This window comes from Fusarium solani (genome assembly GCF_023522795.1).
Source record: "Fusarium solani strain SB1 chromosome Unknown bctg00000003_1, whole genome shotgun sequence".
NCBI lineage: Eukaryota > Fungi > Ascomycota > Sordariomycetes > Hypocreales > Nectriaceae > Fusarium > Fusarium solani.
This window is the reverse complement of record NW_027072154.1, coordinates 4,177,856-4,198,082: the sequence shown is the minus strand read 5'-3', so window position 1 is coordinate 4,198,082 and position 20,227 is coordinate 4,177,856. Positions and strand designations below refer to the sequence as shown.

Below are 20,227 nucleotides of genomic sequence, written 5' to 3'. Positions count from 1 at the left end.
CCAGGTAACTATGCCTACACCCCCTGCACTATTGAAACATTGCATTCTGATATGTTTCATCAAGCCGTAATGTCCAATCTCGAACTGTTTCGATGCCTACTGGCACCCTGCCCAGCAACGGCCCCCAACCCCTTGTCCCCAACGAGCAGCTAAATAGTCTCAACGCCACCATCTTTCCCATCATCCAAAACGACGCCACGTGGCAGGGCAACGTGCCTTATCGAGACATCCTCACAACGAGCCATGAACAACCATCCATCACACCTGAACCTCAAGCGTTGACACCCCCCAAAACTCGTGCCCCTCGGACAGTCACCAAGCCTTTCGGCCAGCTCTACTATGGCGGTTGTCACCTTGGACAAATAAGTCTTGACAAAGGTATACCGCAGTTCTCCGAGGAAGGTCGCAGATGGATCCTTTCAAAGGCTGGAGACAACTTCAAGTCAGAAACACTCCAACGACCATCAACACTCCATAGCCCCGTCACACACTCCCAGGGTTATTCAGGGGCTTCCCTACTTCCGTCTCGACACACAACCCACCAAGTCATTGCCGCATATTTGAATTCTACATTCAAGTTTGCCTTTCCCTTCGTCGACGGCACCTTGTTCAGCGAGACCATTGTCCTGGCCTATGAGGGCCTGAACGTTACAGCATCACTCGAACATCTAAGTGCTAGGTGCTGTTTCCTGGCCTTTCTCTCCATCATTGATTGTTTTAGAGGACCGAATGATTTTCCGGATATCGATCCTGAAGTATGCTCCATGGAAGCGCACCATCTGCTTGCAGAAGTATTGCTAGATACCAACCTCATGGGCATACAAGCTATACTGATGCTGGTAAGTGACGGTTGAAACTATTAAAGACATTCAACTAAATCTTCTCCGTCTAGCAACTGCACGAAGCACACCTGGGCCGGATGCCGACTGCTGCTATCCTCAACGGGGTTGCCTGTAGGATGGTCATAACGATGGGGGGTCACATTGATGTCCCCAGCCTACCCGATCATGGCGAAGCTTCCCGAGAAGAGCGTGAGAGATGCCATCTACGAGCTCTTTTTTGGATTTGTTACCTCTTCGACAAAGAGATCGCTCTAAGAAATGGCCAGCCACCATTCCTGACCGACTCTTACTGCGATCTCACACCACCAGACAGAGGCATGACTCATTTCTTTACCGATGGTACAGGCGAGGGTCTCTTCCCATATCTCTTTGGAGATATAGGCTTGAGTCTACTCAAGTGCAAGGCAAACCACCAGCTTTACTCGGTCCACGCGAGCCGGAAGTCAGATGCCGAACTCCTGCGCGATATCCGCGAGCTTGATGAACAACTCGAGGAATGGCGTTCTTCAATGCCGTCGCATATTCGTCCCTCACTGTCCATGTCTCGATCGTCACTTCCGTCACTCCAAGACACCGATATGGCGCATAGAATGCATACTATCCTTGTGCATCTCGAGTATTTCTACCTGCTCATCACTATTCATCATGCTAGTGGAAGATGCACTACGATGAGCCCCATGCAGGCGCATACGGAAGGATCTAGTGCTGCTGCTCTCGACTCCAGTCTTGCCCTCTGCCTAGAAGCAAGCCGTTCTACTATTGTTTACCTCAAAGCAACAATTTCCTGCTTGGCGACCGAAACATTCTGGTACAGTCTTTCTCCACAGTCCAGCAGAAAAAGAGGCTCCCCAAAGATGACCATCATCCTCGGCGGCGTTTATTCTGCCCCCTCTAGAATTTCGTTTACTAATAAGTTTGCCACCAGGATCGTCCAATTCTACCCCACGGTCGCGATCATCACACTCTTTCTCAACATCCTCATGAATCCCCTCGAAGGCCAAGCCCAGAAAGACTTGGAACTTCTTGCTTCAGCTGCAGACATCTTTCGCCTGATGCCCGCGCGCCATTACACGCCTCAACGACTTGACCAAGTCCAGATACTCGAGAGTTTTGTGAATGAACTCGCTCGGTTGGGGCGTTGCGCTGTGTATAAGAAGGAGGCGGAGCTTGGTGGCCGATGAGAATCTTTAACTTATTCGTTCACTATGATGGCGGTATTAGGTTTCTCTGCTACCGCGATTGGTGTGTAAGAGGAGAAGCCATCTGATACTCTAGGTGGCGGCGTTGTGTGGTATTAGGTCTTACGACAACACATAACAAGGGCGGGAATTCTTCTTTGCCCTAGCATATCCTATTGCACATTGAATTCATTCATTCACTACACGCCAGTCCACTTCTTGCTCTTTTCCCATAGCTCTTCCTCCTTGGCCTTGTCTTGAGACCAACTTGCGTATCCATACTCAACAGCATCCGAATCAGGAGGACAAGGCCCCGACTTAGACGCTCCCTCCAGATACAAACCTCCTCGACCTTCTATCTCACCCGAGACAGCGCCATAAATAGTTGTTGCGCAAGCCTGATCCTGAGACATCATATACTTCTTTAGTCTATCGTCTCCCTGACTGAGCGCCTCTGTCTCCGCCTTGGAGAACTTTTGCAGGTTCGGGCTGATGAAAGCGCCTGGGTGAAGTGTGTAGGCGTGAAGGCCTTGGGCACCGTAAAGACGCTCAACTTGGTTTGTCATGTAAATATTGGCCACCTTGCTCGAGGCATAAGCCATCCAGCCGTTGTATTCGCCACTGTCAAAGTTGATGTTGTCAAGTCGGCAGGGTCCATAGCGATGAGCGGCTGATGAGACGGTTACAACCCGTGAGTGAAATCTGGGTGACGAGCTCGCCAAAAGGAGGTCCTTGAGCAAATAGAAGAGCAGGAAATGGGAAAGGTAGTTTGTCTGAAACTGTAACTCAAGTCCGTCCTTGGTCTTTTCGTATGGAGTATTCATAACGGCCGCGTTGTTAATGATGACGTTGAGCTTGCCTCCGCTCTTCTCGCGAACGGTATCGGCGCAAGCACGAACTGTGGTGAGGTCGGCTTGGTCCATGTGAAGCAGGTGGATTCGGTCACCGTGGTTTTCAAGTAGATGGCCAAGTGCATGTTTGGCCTTGTCGATGTTGCGAGCCGTTCCGAAGACAGTAGCACCAGTTGATGCAATTGCTTCAATGGTCTTGATGCCGATTCCAGCGGAGATACCGGTGATGAGGATGACTTTGTCGCCCCATGCACCCTCGAGGGCCTCGTCTTTGATGATTTGTATGCCAGTCACACGCGAATCTCCAGGCCCGTTGAGGTTCTCCCACCGATTGCGGTTGGCATAGCGGCCGACTAATTGAAAGGGCTCGTGTGAAACCATGGACATTTTGGCTGATAAGAGTGTTGTATCTTGATGGGCAACGAGCAATTGATGTGCAAGAGCGAAGATGGAGTGGGAATTATCCAATTCGTCCAAAATGAAGCATTCGAGCCTTATATAGATGGAATCTTTGAATACCCAACAACTGTATATCTCTTCCACGGGTATAGGAGTTAAGCGTCAGAGGAGTTAAGCATAGCTCCGGACAGGGATGCTCTCTGCTGGAATATAAACCAACCAAGATTGCTGGTGGCAAAACACAACCAACAACTCAAAGAATCCGAAAACCACGTCGTAAATTGATGAAATAGGTACTGATCAGCGCCAAGTCGATTTCATCCTGGAAATCCCCAGACTATGATCAAAGATCCGCCAAGCCAATTGAGGCTGAAGATCCGAGATTTGGCTACCGTATTCGACTCACCAAATTGACAAAGCAGGGTGGAGACGCTAGGGGTCCCTTTAGCTTCAGTGCTTTCCCATATGACCTAAAGTTTGTTTGGTTGTAACACCATTGACTGGCCACGGTATGTTATTTCTCCGCCGGAATATTTCTGTTTGTTTCAGTATGGTTGCACTTATGCCCTTGTGCTTTCTAAAAATGCGTTGCTCGGAATCTAGGTGCCGAACAGGAACATCCGTCCTCGGTTTAGTGCCGGAAAGCATCCCTGTATCATGCATGATATGCTGTCCGATGCCTACCGGATGTCGAATGATCAAGGGGAGAACAGCCTGTCTCGTGTAAACTAATACGAAGAAATGGCTATGACCAAATCTTCCACGTCTCATATATAAGTGCGAGTAGCCTGCACTGCTTTTTCCTCGTCTTTCCTGTTGACATCCGCGCACTCCGGCTACATCCTTCTCTCTATATGAGGCTTCTCTGCAACAAAATGCACACATTCGCCCGAGCCATCTTGTCCCTGTCTTGGGTCCTCAGTGTCGCTGCTCAGTGCACTCTCCCATCTACCTATCGCTGGACCTCGACTGGTGTGCTGGCCAATCCAAAGTCAGGCTTGGTCGCACTCAAGGACTTTACCCACGCTCCATATAACGGACGACACCTTGTCTATGCGAGCACTCACGACACGGGGACGAAATGGAGCTCGATCGGTTTTGACCTCTTCTCGGACTGGTCCAATATGGCCTCCGCCAAGCAGAACTCGATGAGCTTCGGTGCTGTCGCACCCTCGCTCTTTTACTTTCGACCCAAGGACGTCTGGGTGCTGGCTTACCAGTGGGGTCCAACTACCTTTTCGTATCGCACATCCAAGGATCCCGCCAACGTCAATAGCTGGTCGTCAGTCCAGCCACTCTTCACTGGGACGTGGTCTGGCGACGGTACTGGACCTATCGATCAGGCCATTATTGGCGATAGCAAGAACATGTACCTATTCTTCGCCGGCGACAATGGCAAAATCTACCGTGCCAGCATGCCCATCGGAAACTTCCCCGGCAATTTTGGCTCATCATACCAGGTGGTCATGAGCGACACGAGGAACAACCTCTTCGAAGCCGTTCAAGTGTACAAGGTCAAAGGCCAGAATCAGTACCTTATGATCGTCGAGGCCATTGGAGCGAACGGCCGCTACTTCCGCTCATTCACGACCGACAACCTCGGAGGCTCCTGGAAACCCCAGGCAACAAGTGAGAGCAGTCCTTTTGCGGGCAAGGCCAACAGCGGCGCGCGGTGGACCAACGATATCAGTCACGGCGAGCTGATCCGCAGTGACCCTGACCAGACAATGACGATTGATGCCTGCAACTTGCAGTTTCTGTATCAGGGACGCGATCCTGCTTCGGGCGGAGACTACAATCTTTTGCCTTATAAGCCTGGTCTGTTGACTCTTCAGCGATGAGTCCACGGCTATGCATGAGATGTATGTCTTTGGGTGTGGGCGAGGTTGTCACTTATGAATGTCTTCAAAATCATATAACGTATATGTATAGTGAGTTGGCCATGCAAGTAAATTGGCCACCGCACTGTACCGCAAGAAATCACTTACCCTAGACTACCTAGCTTCTTTAATAAAATAGCAATAAACCTAAAAAGAGTATTTTTATAAATCTAACTTTTTATAGAGTCTAGAAATGATTCTTATATATTTTTTTAAAAAAAAGCCCTTTATAGAGAAAGAGTAAAGTATACGGTATGAATAGTATTTTTTCTAAACTACCTTATAAGGAATTTTCTTTATATTCTTTAGAGACTAATATAAGATTATAAATTATATAATAAATAATATATTAAAACTTTATTTATTTTAAGCTATATTTAAAATTTTAAAGGCTTTTTTTATTTTTATATTTTAGGTAGAAATACAAGTGGCCAACTCCCTTGAGTGGCCAACTTACTATACATATACGTTACAGGATTCTTAAAAGTCTGTCGATTGAGCCTGTTACCACTTGAATGTTTTATTCTGCTTATTCTTTTCTCTGTTCAAGCGGCAAGTTCGTGTCTGCGTAACTAGGCATCTGAGAATTGTACGCCACGGGTTGATTCTGCCCTCTCTGCTCAAGCGGAAAGTTCGTGACTCCGTAGCTAGGTATTTGAGAATAGTAGGCAACGGGTTGGTTACCCGCCATCCATTGTTGTTGAGCCAAGAACCCATCTGAAGGTCGATCTTGGAGAACAATTGCCCTACCAGCTACTGCGATACAGTCCCCATCCCTTCCGGACAGTAGTTCAACATTTTGCGGATTGTGCACGTAACCAGACCTCTTGCCGCTCCGCTCCAACGTAGTATGCATCACGCTTGCTAAGAAGGTGTTGGACCAGTATGCGTCGGCAAGGAAAGACAGCGCGAGCCATGCTGCGCCAGCGAGAACCGCAGCGAGGATGCTGAGAAGGAGTTGTAGGCCAGACATGGCAACCATCAGTTTTTGAACGCTGATTGTGACCAGGGCCGGGTCAATGCTGGCCATGTAGGCTCTTGCGACGAGGAGGCTTTCCAGCGTGGCCGACATGTTCTCGGTCCAGGACAAGACGTCATCATTGAGAGACTCTGAGCTGATGTTTGAGCGGCCGTTGCCAAACCCGTATGCTATCAGAACAGCAGCAGTGTCAACCTGGCCAAAGAACTTGTTGCTTTCATTGTCGTTTTTGGATGCCGCACAATCGGTCTGGGTAACCTTTCCGCCAAACGCCTCATTCTGAAACGATCCTTGATCGCATTTCTCCAGTGGTGACGGTGGTTTGTCAATGGTTTCAGATCTTATCAGGGTAATGTTGGTTGCAGTGATGCTGATGAGGGAGAAGATGTCATTCCCGCCGCTGCCGACGGCAGTTAAATAACCCCAGCTGGACTGAAGAACCGTGAGGTTGGAATTGACGGCCGAGTTGGCTCCAAATTGGAAACTGAGGTCTTCATCCTGCGCTCTCATCATACCGCCCACAATCTTGTCGATGAGAGGGTCCTTTCTTTCGGTCTCGTTGGTACTCCACGTCCGCCGTACCAGGTTGTCAACGTCCTTGACAGCAAATGGAATTCCGGGATTCGTCAACATTGTGACGCGAAGCACAGACTCGACAAAGGTATGTCGCCTTATCCCTTTGGTAACAGTAAAGACCTGCATCATGACCGCAGACCCGCCGCCAGCTCCAAAGGAAGCCCAGATGTTGTCGACTCTGTTCGGTTTGACGTATCTCGAGTCTAGCTTCAGGTCCGACGTGTCGTCCCAGTGTACCTCGGGCTGCCCAACAATATTGTCTATGATCGGCACTGAGAATGTGCTGTTGAAGGTGCAGTTCCAGGCAGCGGCACCTCCGCCAAAGTATGTGCAATCGGGGAACGTTTGGCCGTCGATGGTGCCGGAACCAGGTAACATGGCGTAACTATCTGGCGAAACCGAAAAACCCTTGTCGTCAAGCCAGATTCGCGCCCCAACATCGTCTTGTCGCGTTGGTGTGGTGATCTCGGGGGTTCCCCTTTGGACGTCGCCAGTCAGGGTGTAGTTAAGTCCAGGTTGGAAAAGCTCTGATCCTATGGTTTGCGAAAGGGTCGCTTCCGTTTCTTCAAGGTTGTCGGGATTAAGATGCAACTGAACGATGTAAGGGGGATTTTTGTTGCGCAAGTCTTGATATTCGGCGGCTGTGACGTTGGACTGCCGAAAGACGTAGCCTGGAGAGTCAAGTGCCCAGAGTAAGGTGCCGTAGAGGGACGCAGCGACATTTAGAATGCTGAAGCCCAGGACGACAAGAGTGGCGCGCGAGAAGCCGCGGGAAGACAGGAATAGCCAGCGTTGTATATAGTCTTCGGCAAACATGAGATAGGCCGTGAATTGATGAGACCGGGCGGCAAGGAGGCAGAAGAGTTTCCAAATAAACAAAGCCATGAGAATTTCGGCGCATTTAAAGATTAGGGATTTGACTGCATTGTGAAGCAGGGGAATCGACGATGCGATAAACGGGGATGATGATTCTATCATGATAACGACGGTGCGGCACAGCGGCCGAAAAGTTGTGAATATTGAAGGTCACACAGGCTGCATGTTTCAGCGCGAGCCAAGCCCCTCCTTTATATGTATGCTCAGACCTGCCTGCGGCTGAGTCCAGGGTGCATGAAGCTATCGCCGCGCCATCCCCCAAGCAAGCTAGCTGCAGCCCGTATTCGGCAGGCAGAGGCTATTGCAGGGGTTCTGGCAGACAGCAGACTGAGGCCGGACGCTTTCTTCCGGGCTCTGCATGCATTTCAACCAGGGGTATCTGGAGGATCGTAGTATTTAATTGGTTTGCGTTGGGAGTGGCTGTCACACTCTGTCTCAGTATCCTTTCGGTCTCTTCATTAGACGCAACTTCGTTTTTACTATATTATAAGCTTAAAAGACAATTTAGACAACTTCAAAAAGCTAATAATATCCGCCCTTCTCGAACTAGCCACTGAGTGTCTACTCCGCGCTGGGGCGAACAAACAAGCGGCCCTCCGCCTTGTTCTTCTTTATATCCTCCAGCCCCTTCGGTACATCCTTGAACGGTATTTCCGTCAACTTCGGTGTCAATTTGCCAGAAGCAATCAGATTCAACACCTCCAACAGCTCTTCCTTTGCCGCGCCAAATGAACCCTTCAAACTGATACTCTTTGTCACCAACAACATGGATGAGACCTCAACATTACCACCATTAAGCCCTACCATTACAACTGTTCCGCCCTTTTTGACCGACGAGATGGCAGCGGAAATCGTCGGCGTGAGTCCAACAAAGTCGATGACGGCGTCAAAAGCAACATCGGGGAAACTACCGAGGGATGGGGCGCACGCGACCGCACCCAGGCGTTTCGCATCGTCGTATTTGTCCTCGTTGATATCGATTCCGTAGACCTTGGCGCCCTGCAGTACCGAAATGGCGACTGCATTGAGACCGAGGCCGCCGACTCCAATGATTGCAACCGTTGACGACTTTGTAACTCCGGCGGTCACCACTGCAGCGTGATACGCCGTCGAGATTGAATCCGTGGCCACGGCTGCTTGAGGAAAGGTGACACCGTCTGGAATCTTTACCAGGTGCTCATAATGAGCTATCGCAAATTCGCCATAGCCGCCATCGTAGCCGAGTCCAATCGTCGTGGCTCGTGTTGCCTTCTCGACAGGATGAGCTACCAGAGCCACAACCACGCGATCGCCGATCTGGACCGGAGACGGCTCTGATCCAACCTTGACGACAGTTCCGGCTACTTCGTGTCCAAGCGTGATGGGAAGAGAAGGCAGCATTTCAATGCCGTGTCCGTCAACATAGTGGGCGTCGGTGTGACAAAGACCGGCGGCCTTGACAGAGATCAAGGCCTGACCTTGTCCCGGCTCAGGAATGGGAACGTTTCGAAGTTGAAATGGCGACTCTGGACCGCCGTATTGGAATGCCTGCATGATGGATGTGTTGTATGTGATGAAAGAGATATGTTTTGTGAAGAGGCGGAAGAGGCAACCAGATGTTTGTCCTTAAATATACCTCGCGAGATTTCTTCACGGGCTAGGTTTCTTTGTTCTCCCAGTCTGGAATCAACGTGGGTTATCACATCAGGCTTCTAGTCGGAACTATCGGCAATCTGTCTGGGTGGAATACCGCAATCGGACCGAAGCAATCTTTCGATTCTTCAAACATGGAGTTGCAATGAATACCGACTCCGAAACATCAATGCGGTTCCTTGCTGCAGGTGACGTTAACTGCGGGTGACGTTGTGTGCATGGCACGCGTGACATAGGTATGATCTTTTTACACTAACCAATGTGCCGAGGTTGATTCACGCCTCGGCGATGCTAGACTAACGTTAGGGTCCTCACAAGCATCACCAGAAAGTCACTATGAAGAAGACAAGTCTATAACTCGAATCTATGATTTCCTGTCTCTAAATGCGGATTACAAGAACCAATTTGAGGTGGCTTTCTAGCTCATACATTCCTCCTAGCGCCCATCGACCACCACCGGGCACTTATTTTCCACTCATCCCCATCCCTCCCGTCAGTCAGGTGCTCCCACTTCTCAAGGAACCACGGGGCTGCTTCCCAGTTCTGGGCATCCCAGGGTGCCGCAGAGGGCAAAGCATCGCCGTTCGCAAAGCCCCAGCATCGCAGACCGTCATTGAGCAAGTCAAGACAGAAATCCTCTCTGTCAATTGACGGGGGGTCTGAGTGTACCGCAGCAATGACTTTGGAACGGAAGCCTGGCCATGGGATTGTATCTAATGTTGGATGATGAGGGATAGTGAGCTGGGCATCTGTGGGCACAAGGTCGGGTTGTATACCCTTTAGGTAATCCCCAAATGTCTGTCGTATTTGTGCCGCCTGATCGGCATCTTCTATGCTCGTGTCATCCTCCGAGCTATCCCTTTGTTCGATCTGCTCTCTTAGGTGCGAGAAGGGTGATTCGGACTCAAAAGATATGAGATCGTACCATGGGATTCCCAGGTGGAGTGCATTCATGAACACGGCGGACACGAATGAAACTCGACACAGGAGGATATAATCTGCAACCTGACCCCGAAGAGGAGACGCAACTATCTCGTGAATCCTGGAATTATGCCCCGAAGGTATGTTCAACTTTCCAAGGACGCTAATTCCAGCCTTGATGGCTGCTCCAAAATCAAAGTCGCCCAGACTTTGCTGCAGGTCTTGTAGCCATTGGCTCATTGGGACAAGCATAGCGTTGTTATAGAGTGAAGAGCTCACAGGGTATCCCAAGAAGATGAGGCCGTACTTGATAATGTCCCGGATGCCGAACAACTCTTTAGTCATTAACAAGAAAAAGGTACGACGTTCTTTCTCGGGATAAGAACCGATGCAAGAGAAGAAGTCGGAGGCGGTAAATCCTGGCGCGATGTCTAGGGAATGGAAGCCCGTGTCGGCCGAGGTAGAAGAGATAGCTCTCCTCGTCAACTGGGTTGGTCCGAGATCCCGCTCTGAGGCTGGCTGTGAGCATGCTACCCCATAATCATGCGTGCATGAGACTTCCAGGGAAGATGGCAAGAGAATGCGAGAGACAGCCAAACGTTCTAGTACCCTTCTTCTCTCCCTTTGCCGGGCGCCTATTGCCCTCAAGGGTTAGTCGTGTGCACGAGATAAAGCAGCTAATGAAACATACGATAGTTTCGCTGAGCCAGGGCATTCTGCCGCCGCCTCCGCTGTGATGTTTTATCTGATGAAGATTCGTAGGCCATGGACGTGTGACGGGAGAAGTGATTGGAGATAAACTTGGGCGTGCAGTGGATTTCAATAGTCTGGTTGTATCCCCTGCGTGTTCGTTGATCTTGGCAAAAGCGAAACATCTAGCGGGAGTGGTTCATGGTGTGATGAGGGAGGCCACCACGTAACCCAGCTTTCAACGGCCTCGGGAATAGTCTCGGACCGGGGCATCAATTCGTGCCTCGGTTCTTTTCATGTGAACTGGGGAACTCACATCCACGGGGTTGCGCACGGTGGGTTGATTAAACTGGGACTACTTGATCAGCCCACCGCCTCATGCAGGCAACGTCAGCAAATCACGAGTTTCATAAGACGAGGCCTATGCGGTCAACGTAAGGAAGAGTATCAACCTGGGAACTGATGGCTTGCCTGAGAGAACTCATTAAGCTGTAGTAAATCACTATTTAAGAAAGCCAACAATCCCTTCACTAGATCCCAGATAGTCAATAAATTCCATACATTGACACTGGCACCGGCACACTCTGAACTGACCACTCATCCTTCTCACACATCTTTTCTCATATTTTCAACCACATAAAGACAAACACACAGCAACCATGCCTTTCGGGACCTTGAATTTGAATGGCGAATCGTTGCCAACCTTTGCTCCAGCATATTCAAGGGCAAAGGGAGTCTTCACCAACACCACCGCAGTCGGCATTACCTATCGAGTCGCCGCATCTCAGGTCGCCCATCTTGTCCCGGATGTTCTCGAATTGGAGGAAGAGCCGCTCATGACGTCTCTATTTCTCAGCTACGGAATGAGCCCTGTCGGAGCCTACACCGAATATGCTCACCAGGTCGAAGTGACCTACAAGGGCGAAAAGTTTCACTTTAATCTCCTCTTCATTCTCGACAACGATGCCGCCATATACGCTGGCCGTGAGCTCCTCGGCTTTCCCAAGGTCCATGGAAAGACTGTCATTGAGCAATTCACTGGTAGCCGGCTCGTCCTCGGCGGCACGGAGCGACCTATGGGAAGAAAGATGGTCGAGTTTGAATTCGTCCCAGAACAGCTGGTCACCAGCGCCCCTCAACCAGACAGATGGATGCTCAACCTTCGCAGTATCCCCTCACCATATGTCGGACAGCCCCCTTCGGTTCAAGAATTCATCCCCTGTGGTCTGGGGATGAAGTGCAATGAAATTTGGTTGGGAAAGGGCCACATCAGCTTCCCGAGGAACTCCATCTCTGATCCCTGGGTGAACTTGGATATTCTGAGATACGAGGGGAGCTTTTTGGCGAGGAATGCTACAGCTGAGCTTCTTCTTCGAGATACAATCAAGCTCTGAGGTACATGTGGAAATGAGAATGATTGTACGCTAGTTTATGATTCTGTTGTTAGCTTCCTTCGAAACTGTTGCACACAATGTCCTATGAGATATTCTGAAAACTGTTTGCAACTCAATCCATAAAGCTCCAGTTATTTTCCAGTTACTCACTTGTTCCGATGGGTTCTGTGTGCTCATTATCCAGCTAAGTTTAGGCGACGAAGCAGTGCGGTGCCGTCTAGTCAACGCGGCAGAGTCATGGCGGATGAGACAAGATGTTATGTCCTACAAGGCTACACCTGGGGAGACTAGAGCAGTCTAGGCGTCATAATTATCGATGGCCTACGCACAAGCGTGACTAAAAATCTGCAATCTGCCCTCAACGACCTTTGAGATCCTCATTGTGACAGGCTCTGCAGGCCATTGATATGACCACACACATGTGTAATCCCACTGCGAGGACGAACACATTCTAGCACAGAAATGCACACCTGACTATAGACCAGCCAATACTCCCTACGAGACCCAGGGGGGTATGCTCAGATTGGTCACCAATGTGGGAGACGAAGATAGAATGCTGGGACCTAAATTCTTAACACGTCCCAGTCAAATTTCTCTTGATAAGGGTGCCCTGGTGGAGCAGATTCTTGCCAGCACCTTGCCATTAAGACATGTGTAGACGAGCAGTACTAGGTTAAGAGAACGACCCAAAGGAGAGCAAGAACTATATAGGGTTCTTTCCGCTTGATCCTTACGCTTACGCCAAGATAGAGGCAGGTTTATAAGCCAAGTTGATGTGTCATTGCTCGGCCTCCTCGGTCCCGAGAAGACGTGAGGCTGCAAGCCTCAGGTAAGATTTACAGCCAGACCCATATTTTTAATTGTCTATTCTGGAGCGCCTTGACAAGGAGTGATATTACGTTTATGCACTGGCATGGATAGGCTGCGATGACCTTTCGTGATGGTCGGACCAGCTGCCCGTCACAAGACGTGTTTTCGAAGTACCAGAACCAGGAAAGCAACATGATAACAATGAAACATCTCCAATAACCTTGCAACCAAGATTAAGAATTCTACATATTCTCTTGTGTCAGTCAACGTTCAACCAGCTCCGACGGCCCTACGGACTTGTTCAATGATAGGGGTTCGTCACCCCACCTAAATGGGATAATTCGATTGCCGTGGCCAAGTTGATGCCGATCCAGCCCTACTAAGAAATTAGAGGAGTTTGACAGGGAACAGACGGGTAGGCTAGCATGGGGCTTCCAGGCATCGATAGAATATCGAGCCTGGAAGTCTATCACGGTACCGGGAAGGGTACCCGTCTATCACCATGTGCGAATATAGACCGAGTTTCAAGTTGATTATGACCAAGCTCAGGGCTGGTTTATTTCGTTGATTGGTACCAGAGTCCCTGAATGCCATCAAAACAGGTCAACTCTCTAGGATGAATCACCAAACACGCGAATTGAGCTACTTTTCCCATCGGACCTCGATCCTGACTATTGACCGAACCACTGACCTTCCTTATAAGGCTGAGGTTTCAACAAACATGGGGAAGCGAATCCTTCTGGACCCTTCCGCGTGTCACCAAAGTCCTTAATTCCCCGCTCAGCACCTACACCGTAGGGAACTCGATCCTTTGTGGGCACATCGTCAGCGAACGGCCCGGTTCATCTCGCCAAATGGCCAAGACGTAAGCTGCCAAGATCTATGCTTAGTATTGATGCTATTATGAGCTGCCGATATGCCGACCGTCTGTGGAGTTGTGGTTGTAGTTGTATATAAATGCAGCCTCGTCCGTACAAATGCTTCCGTATCAGCCAAAAGGCAATCTACACCTGACCGTTTAACATCGGACTGCCTATTCGATACCCAGTTTCATCCTTTCTCGGAACCAGACCTCGACAATGAAGTCTGCTTCCGCTCTTTTGGCCCTCGCGGCGTCGACAAGTGCCTCGCCGCTTGCCTCCAAGCGGGACGATGTCTTGGATAGCAAAGAGACACTCTGTAAGGGCTGGGACTTGAGAACTCCAGAAGGTGCCGATGACCTTTGGGAGAAAACGGCCGCGGGTGTATCTCTTGAGCTCTTCATCAAGTCCCACTGGGGTAAGTACCTTATTCAACATCTCGTAGCCTTAGCTGCGAAAGCGAGTAGGGCGCTGACGCCCAACAGAGCACGAAAACTCATGGGTCAAGAATATGGAAGACCAAGTCCAGGGAGGCACCTCGGGCAAATCTGGCGCCGCTGGCTGCTCTGCCCTAGGAAACGACTGCAACCCCATGGGCGGCCTGAGCTGCGACGATCAGTTTGACCAGTTCGGCACGACGCCCCTGGGTAAGAACTCGTACTGGATCTTCCAGGCCGTCAAGGGCATGCACGAAAAGTTCCGCGGGCTGAACCGCCAGTTCACTCAGGAGACTCTCATCAACGGCTTGAGGATTCCTCAGATGATTCAGGACTTTGACGGGTCTGAGGATAACCCGAGTCAGGTTCGAGGTTGGATTGCTGCTACTGCCACCATTGGAAACGCAGTCGGAGGCCTTGTACCTGGTGCTGCATGTTTATCCTTCCAAATTCACAGCAAGTGATTAACAAGACCAGGGTTCTGGTATCTCTGCTGGCTTCGGTATCTTGGCTGGCATCTTCTCCGCCCTCTCCCTAATCGAGGACGAGGTCGACTAAGGCACCATCTCAAGCGCCCTCGCCAACACTTTTGAGGCAGCCACAACATCCCTCGAAGACACCCTCCGCATCGCCACGGGCGGCGGCCGCAGCGAAGAAGAATACAGCTCCCTCCCAGCCCCCAAGTGGGACACATACGAAACCAAGATTACCAAGTTCTTCAACGGCGGCTGGTTCCTAGTCGATGACGACGAAGAAGCAGTCCGCGTAACCATCGAGTCCATCACGAACAATATCCAGAAAAAGGTGGCCAACGACGTCATGATGGCAGCCAAGTACCACCTCGTTGCTGACAAGCGTGACAATGTGCGTACCCGTGAGGACTGCGGCTTCGCTCCTGGTCGAAAGTGGCTCGAGCTCAAGGACGGAGAAGAGTACTGCTTCTACATTATGAAGAACAACCCGAACCCGAACCGCGAGAACGAGTGGGTTGAGGCCGCCGCCGACATTTATGACAAGATGGCCTCGTACGGGCTTGGTAACCGGGAGCCGTTCTACCGCGCCATCATTGACTGTGGGCTTCATGGAGGAGACAACAAGGAGATTGACCTGAGCAACTTGGCTTGGGGTCAGGTTCCGACGTGCTACTTTAACCTACCGGCTGTCTTTATCGAGAAGGACAATGAGGTTGGCTGTGGAAGTCCATTTGACAACGCCAAGTGCGACCACCTCAAGTCAACACCTATTTCATAAAGTTGGCGGGTATAATTCTTGGTATCGGATATGGTTCTTCTTTTTCTCATCTCGGAGTTTGCAACTAAAGTCCGTCTTCTTGTGTACGTAGAGCAGCTATGTTTCACCAGTGCTACCAGGGCGCACCATGGTTATGTTTCAAGATTGATCCTTGTTTTTTGCAAGCTTACGCGCAACTGAACCAGATTCGTAAGTGGGCTTATCGGAAGATTGGTTTAAATATCACTGTAGCGGGCGACGTCAGCATTCTTATCCCAGGCACTCCATCTCAACCCCGCACAACACGAATACCAGCCAAAACCACCATCATGAAGCTCGTCGTCGCTGGCGCAACTGGCTTCCTGGGTACGGAAGTCGTCCGTCAAGCGCTGTCCCATCCAAAAATCACCTCTGTCATCGCACTAGCGCGCCGTCAAACCGCCGTTCCGGAAGGCTCGGGATCGCAAGCCGACGCCTCCAAGTTGAAGCCGGTTGCCTGCGATGACTTTATCAACTATCCCGAGAGTGTCAAGACTGAAATATCTGACGCGGATGCTTGTATTTGGTGTGTTTGGCCTCTGGAAAGCCATGGGACTTTGAAGCTGACGGTGGCGTAGGCTCATTGCCATCACGCCAACCAAATCCAAGACGTTTGCCCAAGATGAAGTGCGCAAGATCTGTCATGACTATCCTCTAGCAGCAGTCGACGCATTTTCGAATCTCTCACGCAAGGACAAGACTGGGCCGTTTCGCTTCGTGTACGTAAGCGGCTCCAACGCAGAACGAGACCCGGCCAAGAAGCCTTGGGTTATGGGCGACTACTGCGTGATGAGGGTATGTCACGTCACGAAAGTCCCAACTTGATGCAACTAACGCATAGCAGGGCCAAGTTGAGACAGATGTCCTCGAGCGCGCGCAAAAGTCCAACGGCGCTCTAAAGGCCTGCGTGTTTAAGCCTGGACTGATCAACACAGCAAACACCAGCCTCCTAGTCAAGGGTGTTCAAGGCATTGCTCGAGTCCTCATCGGTCTCCCGACTATCCAGCGAGACGAGATGGCGGCAGCCCTGTTGGATAAGGCTGTGAATGGCTTCGAGAAGGACACCTTTGTGAACGAGGAGCTGATAGAAATTGGACAGGGAGCGCTGAAGGCTGAGGCACCTGCTCAGTAGTTGAGCTCGGTGCTGGACATCTTTGTTGATTTATTGACCTCACATTGAGGTAAATATTCGTTAATTCCCCATAGTTGGTTGCTTTTATTGCAGTACCGTTTGTTCCTGGTCCTCAATAAACTGTCTTCCAATGGCAACGGCCAAAATTGTATCGTCGATTCCCGTTTTCGTGACTCAACCTCAACTAGCAACACTTGCTCAATCCAGCTTGCTACCATGAGGGATACTATTACTTACACGTCAAGGAGACCATCTACAAGTGATGAATCAAGAAATATTTCACTCTAACCAGATCACATTGCCAGTCGCTAAGCGTCTGACTAAGACCAACACCTATGGCGTGCTTGATCATTGCTCCTTTTGGGCAGCTCGAAGTGACTCACAACTGCATAGGCACCAACGTCTCACCACATCCTCTCATACGAAATCCATTGCGTTATTTCTCTCTGTTCAGCTTGCGTCCATTCATTTACTTCAAAATTCTCAGTTTCTCACCTTCAATCTCATTTGCTCACTCACTCGTCAAAATGAACACCAGAGCCGTCGCCTTGCCCAAGTCATTGCCCGACGCAGCGCAATGGAGTCAACTCATCGCTCGCTACAAAGAATTTCGGCTCCTTTCTCTTCAACTCTCGCCTGAAAGCTTTGGCTCAAGCTATGCCCGCGAAGTCGCCTTTTCAGAGGAGATTTGGGCGTCCCGGTTGAACAATCCCGTGGCCCTCAACACCATCATTGTCTCGGAGCCTGACGACGGAGCTGAAACTGCAGATGATATCTCACTCATACTCAACTCGCCATGGCTCGCAGCTCTCACTTTGGTCGGTCCCCTCGAAGCCAAGACCGCCGCGAAATCCTACGAGGACAAGATGCATCTCCAACCAGACACCGTCAGTTTCGGTCCTCCCGCTCCTGGTGTCGATTCCACCTACGTCCTAAACGCCATTTACGTCCTCCCGTCTGAGAGACGGAAAGGCCACTCGTACAAAATCATCGAATTTGCCAAACAGCTCGCGTTGAAGGAAAACAACGGGGCCAAGGTGACGCTGGCCCTTATCCTGGATGATGGCAACGTGCCCGCCATGAAATCGTATGAAAAGTCGGGTTTCGAGGTTGTGCATAGGTATTGGTTCGATGATACTCGAGGAGTGGAAGTGAAGAAGACGCAGGCGGCGGTTATGAGGGTGGACGTTGGAGTAGACGACTCGGCTTAGGGGCGAGCGAGTGTTTCTTATGAACCATATGAGTCAGTTGCGCTAGTGTTAGACGGATATGTTAACATAAATGCCTACTGAGACATAGATGCATCTACAGAGAGTTGGCCCCCTTCATCTTTATCTTCTGGTTTAGCCATTGGCCGTACGTGGCCAACTTCTGCATCGCTGGGTCGCCCTCATCACTTGTCCCTGTCTTCCTTGTACGGCAAAAACATGGACAGTTGTCTGATATAAATTCTTTTTCTCGGCCAATTAGTAACAGCACTAACTCGATCATGCACAATTTGTTGTCCCAATGTGTGTTTTGGCTCTGACTACTAGAACTAGCATGGTTCTCTTGCTTCTCTTGGCCTCCCAAGGAGCTGTTTGATCAATCATCTGCAAGCGTATGAACCCTAATTGAACTATCAAACTCGGTTTAGTGATGTTTTCATTGGAATGGTATCCTAAACGCTTATCTTACCAGCACAGCAATCTCACTAGATGCCATTGTTGTTTCACATTTCCCATGGATCAAGTCTACGGCAGACGGTCAAAAACCGGCATTTCGCAGTGTCTCAATTATGACTTACATGAGTGGATATACAGTTAAAGTCCAAAAATCCATCTCGGGCTCGGAAGGCGGAAGTGTGTTCCAGCCATGCTTGGGACAAGGTCTCAGTGAACTGAGATAGAGCTGAGATAACTGAAACCTCTGCCCACCATGATTGCCCGCCGATCTGTGAACCGTCCAGGGTCGTGTCACCATGCCGTCTTTATGCAAGACCATTTGATGTTCATGTCACACGCCAAAGAGATCAAGTTCATTGATGAATTGGGTCATATATATTGATTGATGTTCATAGTCTAATGTCAAATGCCAAATGCCATGCCAGCCTCATTAATCGTCCCCCTCTTTCATTACCAGTCTCATTAAATCATCCAACTCTTTCATTAAATTTCATTATTTTCCTTAAGCAGTTCGGATGCTCTGGTAGCTGCCAGACTGGTCACCGTAGATGTACTCCCTCACGCTCTTGGTCGTGGGAGCATCACCGCCGGCGTAGTCGACGATGGAGATGCTCTTGTAGTAACCGGTGAAGGGACCCTTGGAGAAGTCGGCCATACCGCCGGCCCAGATGACGGTACCCTCCGCAGCATCGGGACGGCCGGCCACCCAGGTGCCCAGCTTGACCTGCATGGGGGTCTGGGGGAAGGCTGAGCCGCCTTTGGCGTCGGCATAGGTGAGGGTGCGCACAACTGTGCCGTCGATGATCCAGTTGACAAAGGCGGGTGTCCACTCGATAGAGTAGACGTGGAACTGACCCGTGGGGTTGGCTACGGGGTGGAAGGCGCCGCGATCATATGTGCTGATGTCGCCCTTGCTGAAGTAGTTGGACTGAACTTGGGCATTGTCACCACCGATCCACTCCCAGTCAATCTGTAGACGTTAGCATGAATTGATATGTGAGATGCAAGGAAGAGCATACCTCGTCAAGGTTATCAGATTGAAGCACAGCGCTGGTGATGATTCCCACGCCAGGAGCGGCTTGGACCTCAACATCAACGCGGCCAAAGAAGATGTACTTGCCGGTGGCGATTGTAGGAGCGACACCGAGACCGGGAATCGTAAAGGCACCACCATTCTCACCGTACTCGATAGCAGTGCCACCAATGTTGGTAAAGGCAGGACATTCTCCCTTGGTAAAGTCGCAGTGGACAGTGTCCTTACCAAAGGCTGGGTCGGCAGGGCAGGCTGCAAAGGTCAGCAAAAGACGACAACTCAATCAGATTGGCTGTGTAACTCACTGGCCAGGAGAGGGTTGCAGGTGGTCGAAGTCTGGGCCGACACCAGAGCAGGTGCGGCAAGGGCTAGGGCAGCCACGGAGAGAGCTTTGGAGAACATTGGAGGCGTTGCGGTTGGCTGCGTCGTGTCGTGGAACGATGGTACAGCGGGGGAGGGAGGGTTAGATCAAGGGTCAGCAATGTCACGCAGTGGCTTGCGTTTGATGGACGTCAGTTCAAGAGGGGAGGATTGGTGAGGACGCACTTTCAGAGAAGATCTTGCAGGAACCGGAGGCCAATCGCCTTTTTTGTAGTGAGGAAGAGGTTGGTTGGAGATGTTCTAGCCTCTTCACAGCCTCGGTTTATATCCATCAGGCGATGGGTCCTAGCCGCTCGTATTCCCTGCGCGTGCGTCGACTAGACAACCCCGGGTTGCCCTGTCTCCAAGCCACGCACGCCCAAACGAGGAATGGATCCCCACTAGCCATTGCTTGGCTCTGGCTGACCCCTGTCCGTCCCCTCT

At 50.5% G+C, this 20,227-nt stretch overlaps 11 protein-coding genes across 11 annotated transcripts; 6 read left to right on the top strand and 5 right to left on the bottom strand.

The window, feature by feature from the left end:
* Positions 1-92: 92 nt before the first annotated feature.
* On the top strand, positions 93-2,023 carry MRS44_006919 (uncharacterized protein; the record flags this gene model as incomplete). The annotated part of the gene is made up of 2 exons (XM_065621923.1): positions 93-839; positions 893-2,023. 2 exons carry the CDS (start codon positions 93-95, stop codon positions 2,021-2,023), a joined length of 1,878 nt encoding a protein of 625 aa, XP_065477995.1.
* A 197-nt stretch (positions 2,024-2,220) lies between these two features.
* MRS44_006918 (uncharacterized protein) lies at positions 2,221-3,258 on the bottom strand (the record flags this gene model as incomplete). The annotated part of the gene is made up of 1 exon (XM_046278099.1): positions 2,221-3,258. One exon carries the CDS (start codon positions 3,256-3,258, stop codon positions 2,221-2,223), a length of 1,038 nt encoding a protein of 345 aa, XP_046139453.1.
* An 887-nt stretch (positions 3,259-4,145) lies between these two features.
* MRS44_006917 (uncharacterized protein) lies at positions 4,146-5,111 on the top strand (the record flags this gene model as incomplete). Its single annotated transcript, XM_046281840.2, has 1 exon — positions 4,146-5,111. The coding sequence occupies one exon, from the start codon at positions 4,146-4,148 to the stop codon at positions 5,109-5,111; it is 966 nt and encodes a 321-aa protein (XP_046139454.1).
* A 568-nt stretch (positions 5,112-5,679) lies between these two features.
* Positions 5,680-7,683, bottom strand: MRS44_006916 (uncharacterized protein; the record flags this gene model as incomplete). The annotated part of the gene is made up of 1 exon (XM_046274477.2): positions 5,680-7,683. The coding sequence occupies one exon, from the start codon at positions 7,681-7,683 to the stop codon at positions 5,680-5,682; it is 2,004 nt and encodes a 667-aa protein (XP_046139455.1).
* A 459-nt stretch (positions 7,684-8,142) lies between these two features.
* Positions 8,143-9,114, bottom strand: MRS44_006915 (uncharacterized protein; the record flags this gene model as incomplete). The annotated part of the gene is made up of 1 exon (XM_046274478.2): positions 8,143-9,114. The coding sequence occupies one exon, from the start codon at positions 9,112-9,114 to the stop codon at positions 8,143-8,145; it is 972 nt and encodes a 323-aa protein (XP_046139456.1).
* Positions 9,115-9,636: 522 nt separating this feature from the next.
* On the bottom strand, positions 9,637-10,901 carry MRS44_006914 (uncharacterized protein; the record flags this gene model as incomplete). Its single annotated transcript, XM_065621922.1, has 2 exons — positions 9,637-10,664; positions 10,826-10,901. The coding sequence occupies 2 exons, from the start codon at positions 10,899-10,901 to the stop codon at positions 9,637-9,639; spliced, it is 1,104 nt and encodes a 367-aa protein (XP_065477994.1).
* A 582-nt stretch (positions 10,902-11,483) lies between these two features.
* On the top strand, positions 11,484-12,218 carry MRS44_006913 (uncharacterized protein; the record flags this gene model as incomplete). The annotated part of the gene is made up of 1 exon (XM_046274479.2): positions 11,484-12,218. The coding sequence occupies one exon, from the start codon at positions 11,484-11,486 to the stop codon at positions 12,216-12,218; it is 735 nt and encodes a 244-aa protein (XP_046139458.1).
* A 1,889-nt stretch (positions 12,219-14,107) lies between these two features.
* On the top strand, positions 14,108-15,576 carry MRS44_006912 (uncharacterized protein; the record flags this gene model as incomplete). The annotated part of the gene is made up of 3 exons (XM_065621921.1): positions 14,108-14,306; positions 14,374-14,785; positions 14,898-15,576. The coding sequence occupies 3 exons, from the start codon at positions 14,108-14,110 to the stop codon at positions 15,574-15,576; spliced, it is 1,290 nt and encodes a 429-aa protein (XP_065477993.1).
* Positions 15,577-15,884: 308 nt separating this feature from the next.
* Positions 15,885-16,726, top strand: MRS44_006911 (uncharacterized protein; the record flags this gene model as incomplete). The annotated part of the gene is made up of 3 exons (XM_046274480.2): positions 15,885-16,120; positions 16,173-16,389; positions 16,439-16,726. 3 exons carry the CDS (start codon positions 15,885-15,887, stop codon positions 16,724-16,726), a joined length of 741 nt encoding a protein of 246 aa, XP_046139460.1.
* A 527-nt stretch (positions 16,727-17,253) lies between these two features.
* Positions 17,254-17,937, top strand: MRS44_006910 (uncharacterized protein; the record flags this gene model as incomplete). Its single annotated transcript, XM_046274481.2, has 1 exon — positions 17,254-17,937. The coding sequence occupies one exon, from the start codon at positions 17,254-17,256 to the stop codon at positions 17,935-17,937; it is 684 nt and encodes a 227-aa protein (XP_046139461.1).
* A 955-nt stretch (positions 17,938-18,892) lies between these two features.
* On the bottom strand, positions 18,893-19,825 carry MRS44_006909 (uncharacterized protein; the record flags this gene model as incomplete). Its single annotated transcript, XM_046274482.2, has 3 exons — positions 18,893-19,360; positions 19,410-19,675; positions 19,729-19,825. The coding sequence occupies 3 exons, from the start codon at positions 19,823-19,825 to the stop codon at positions 18,893-18,895; spliced, it is 831 nt and encodes a 276-aa protein (XP_046139462.1).
* Positions 19,826-20,227: the final 402 nt, after the last annotated feature.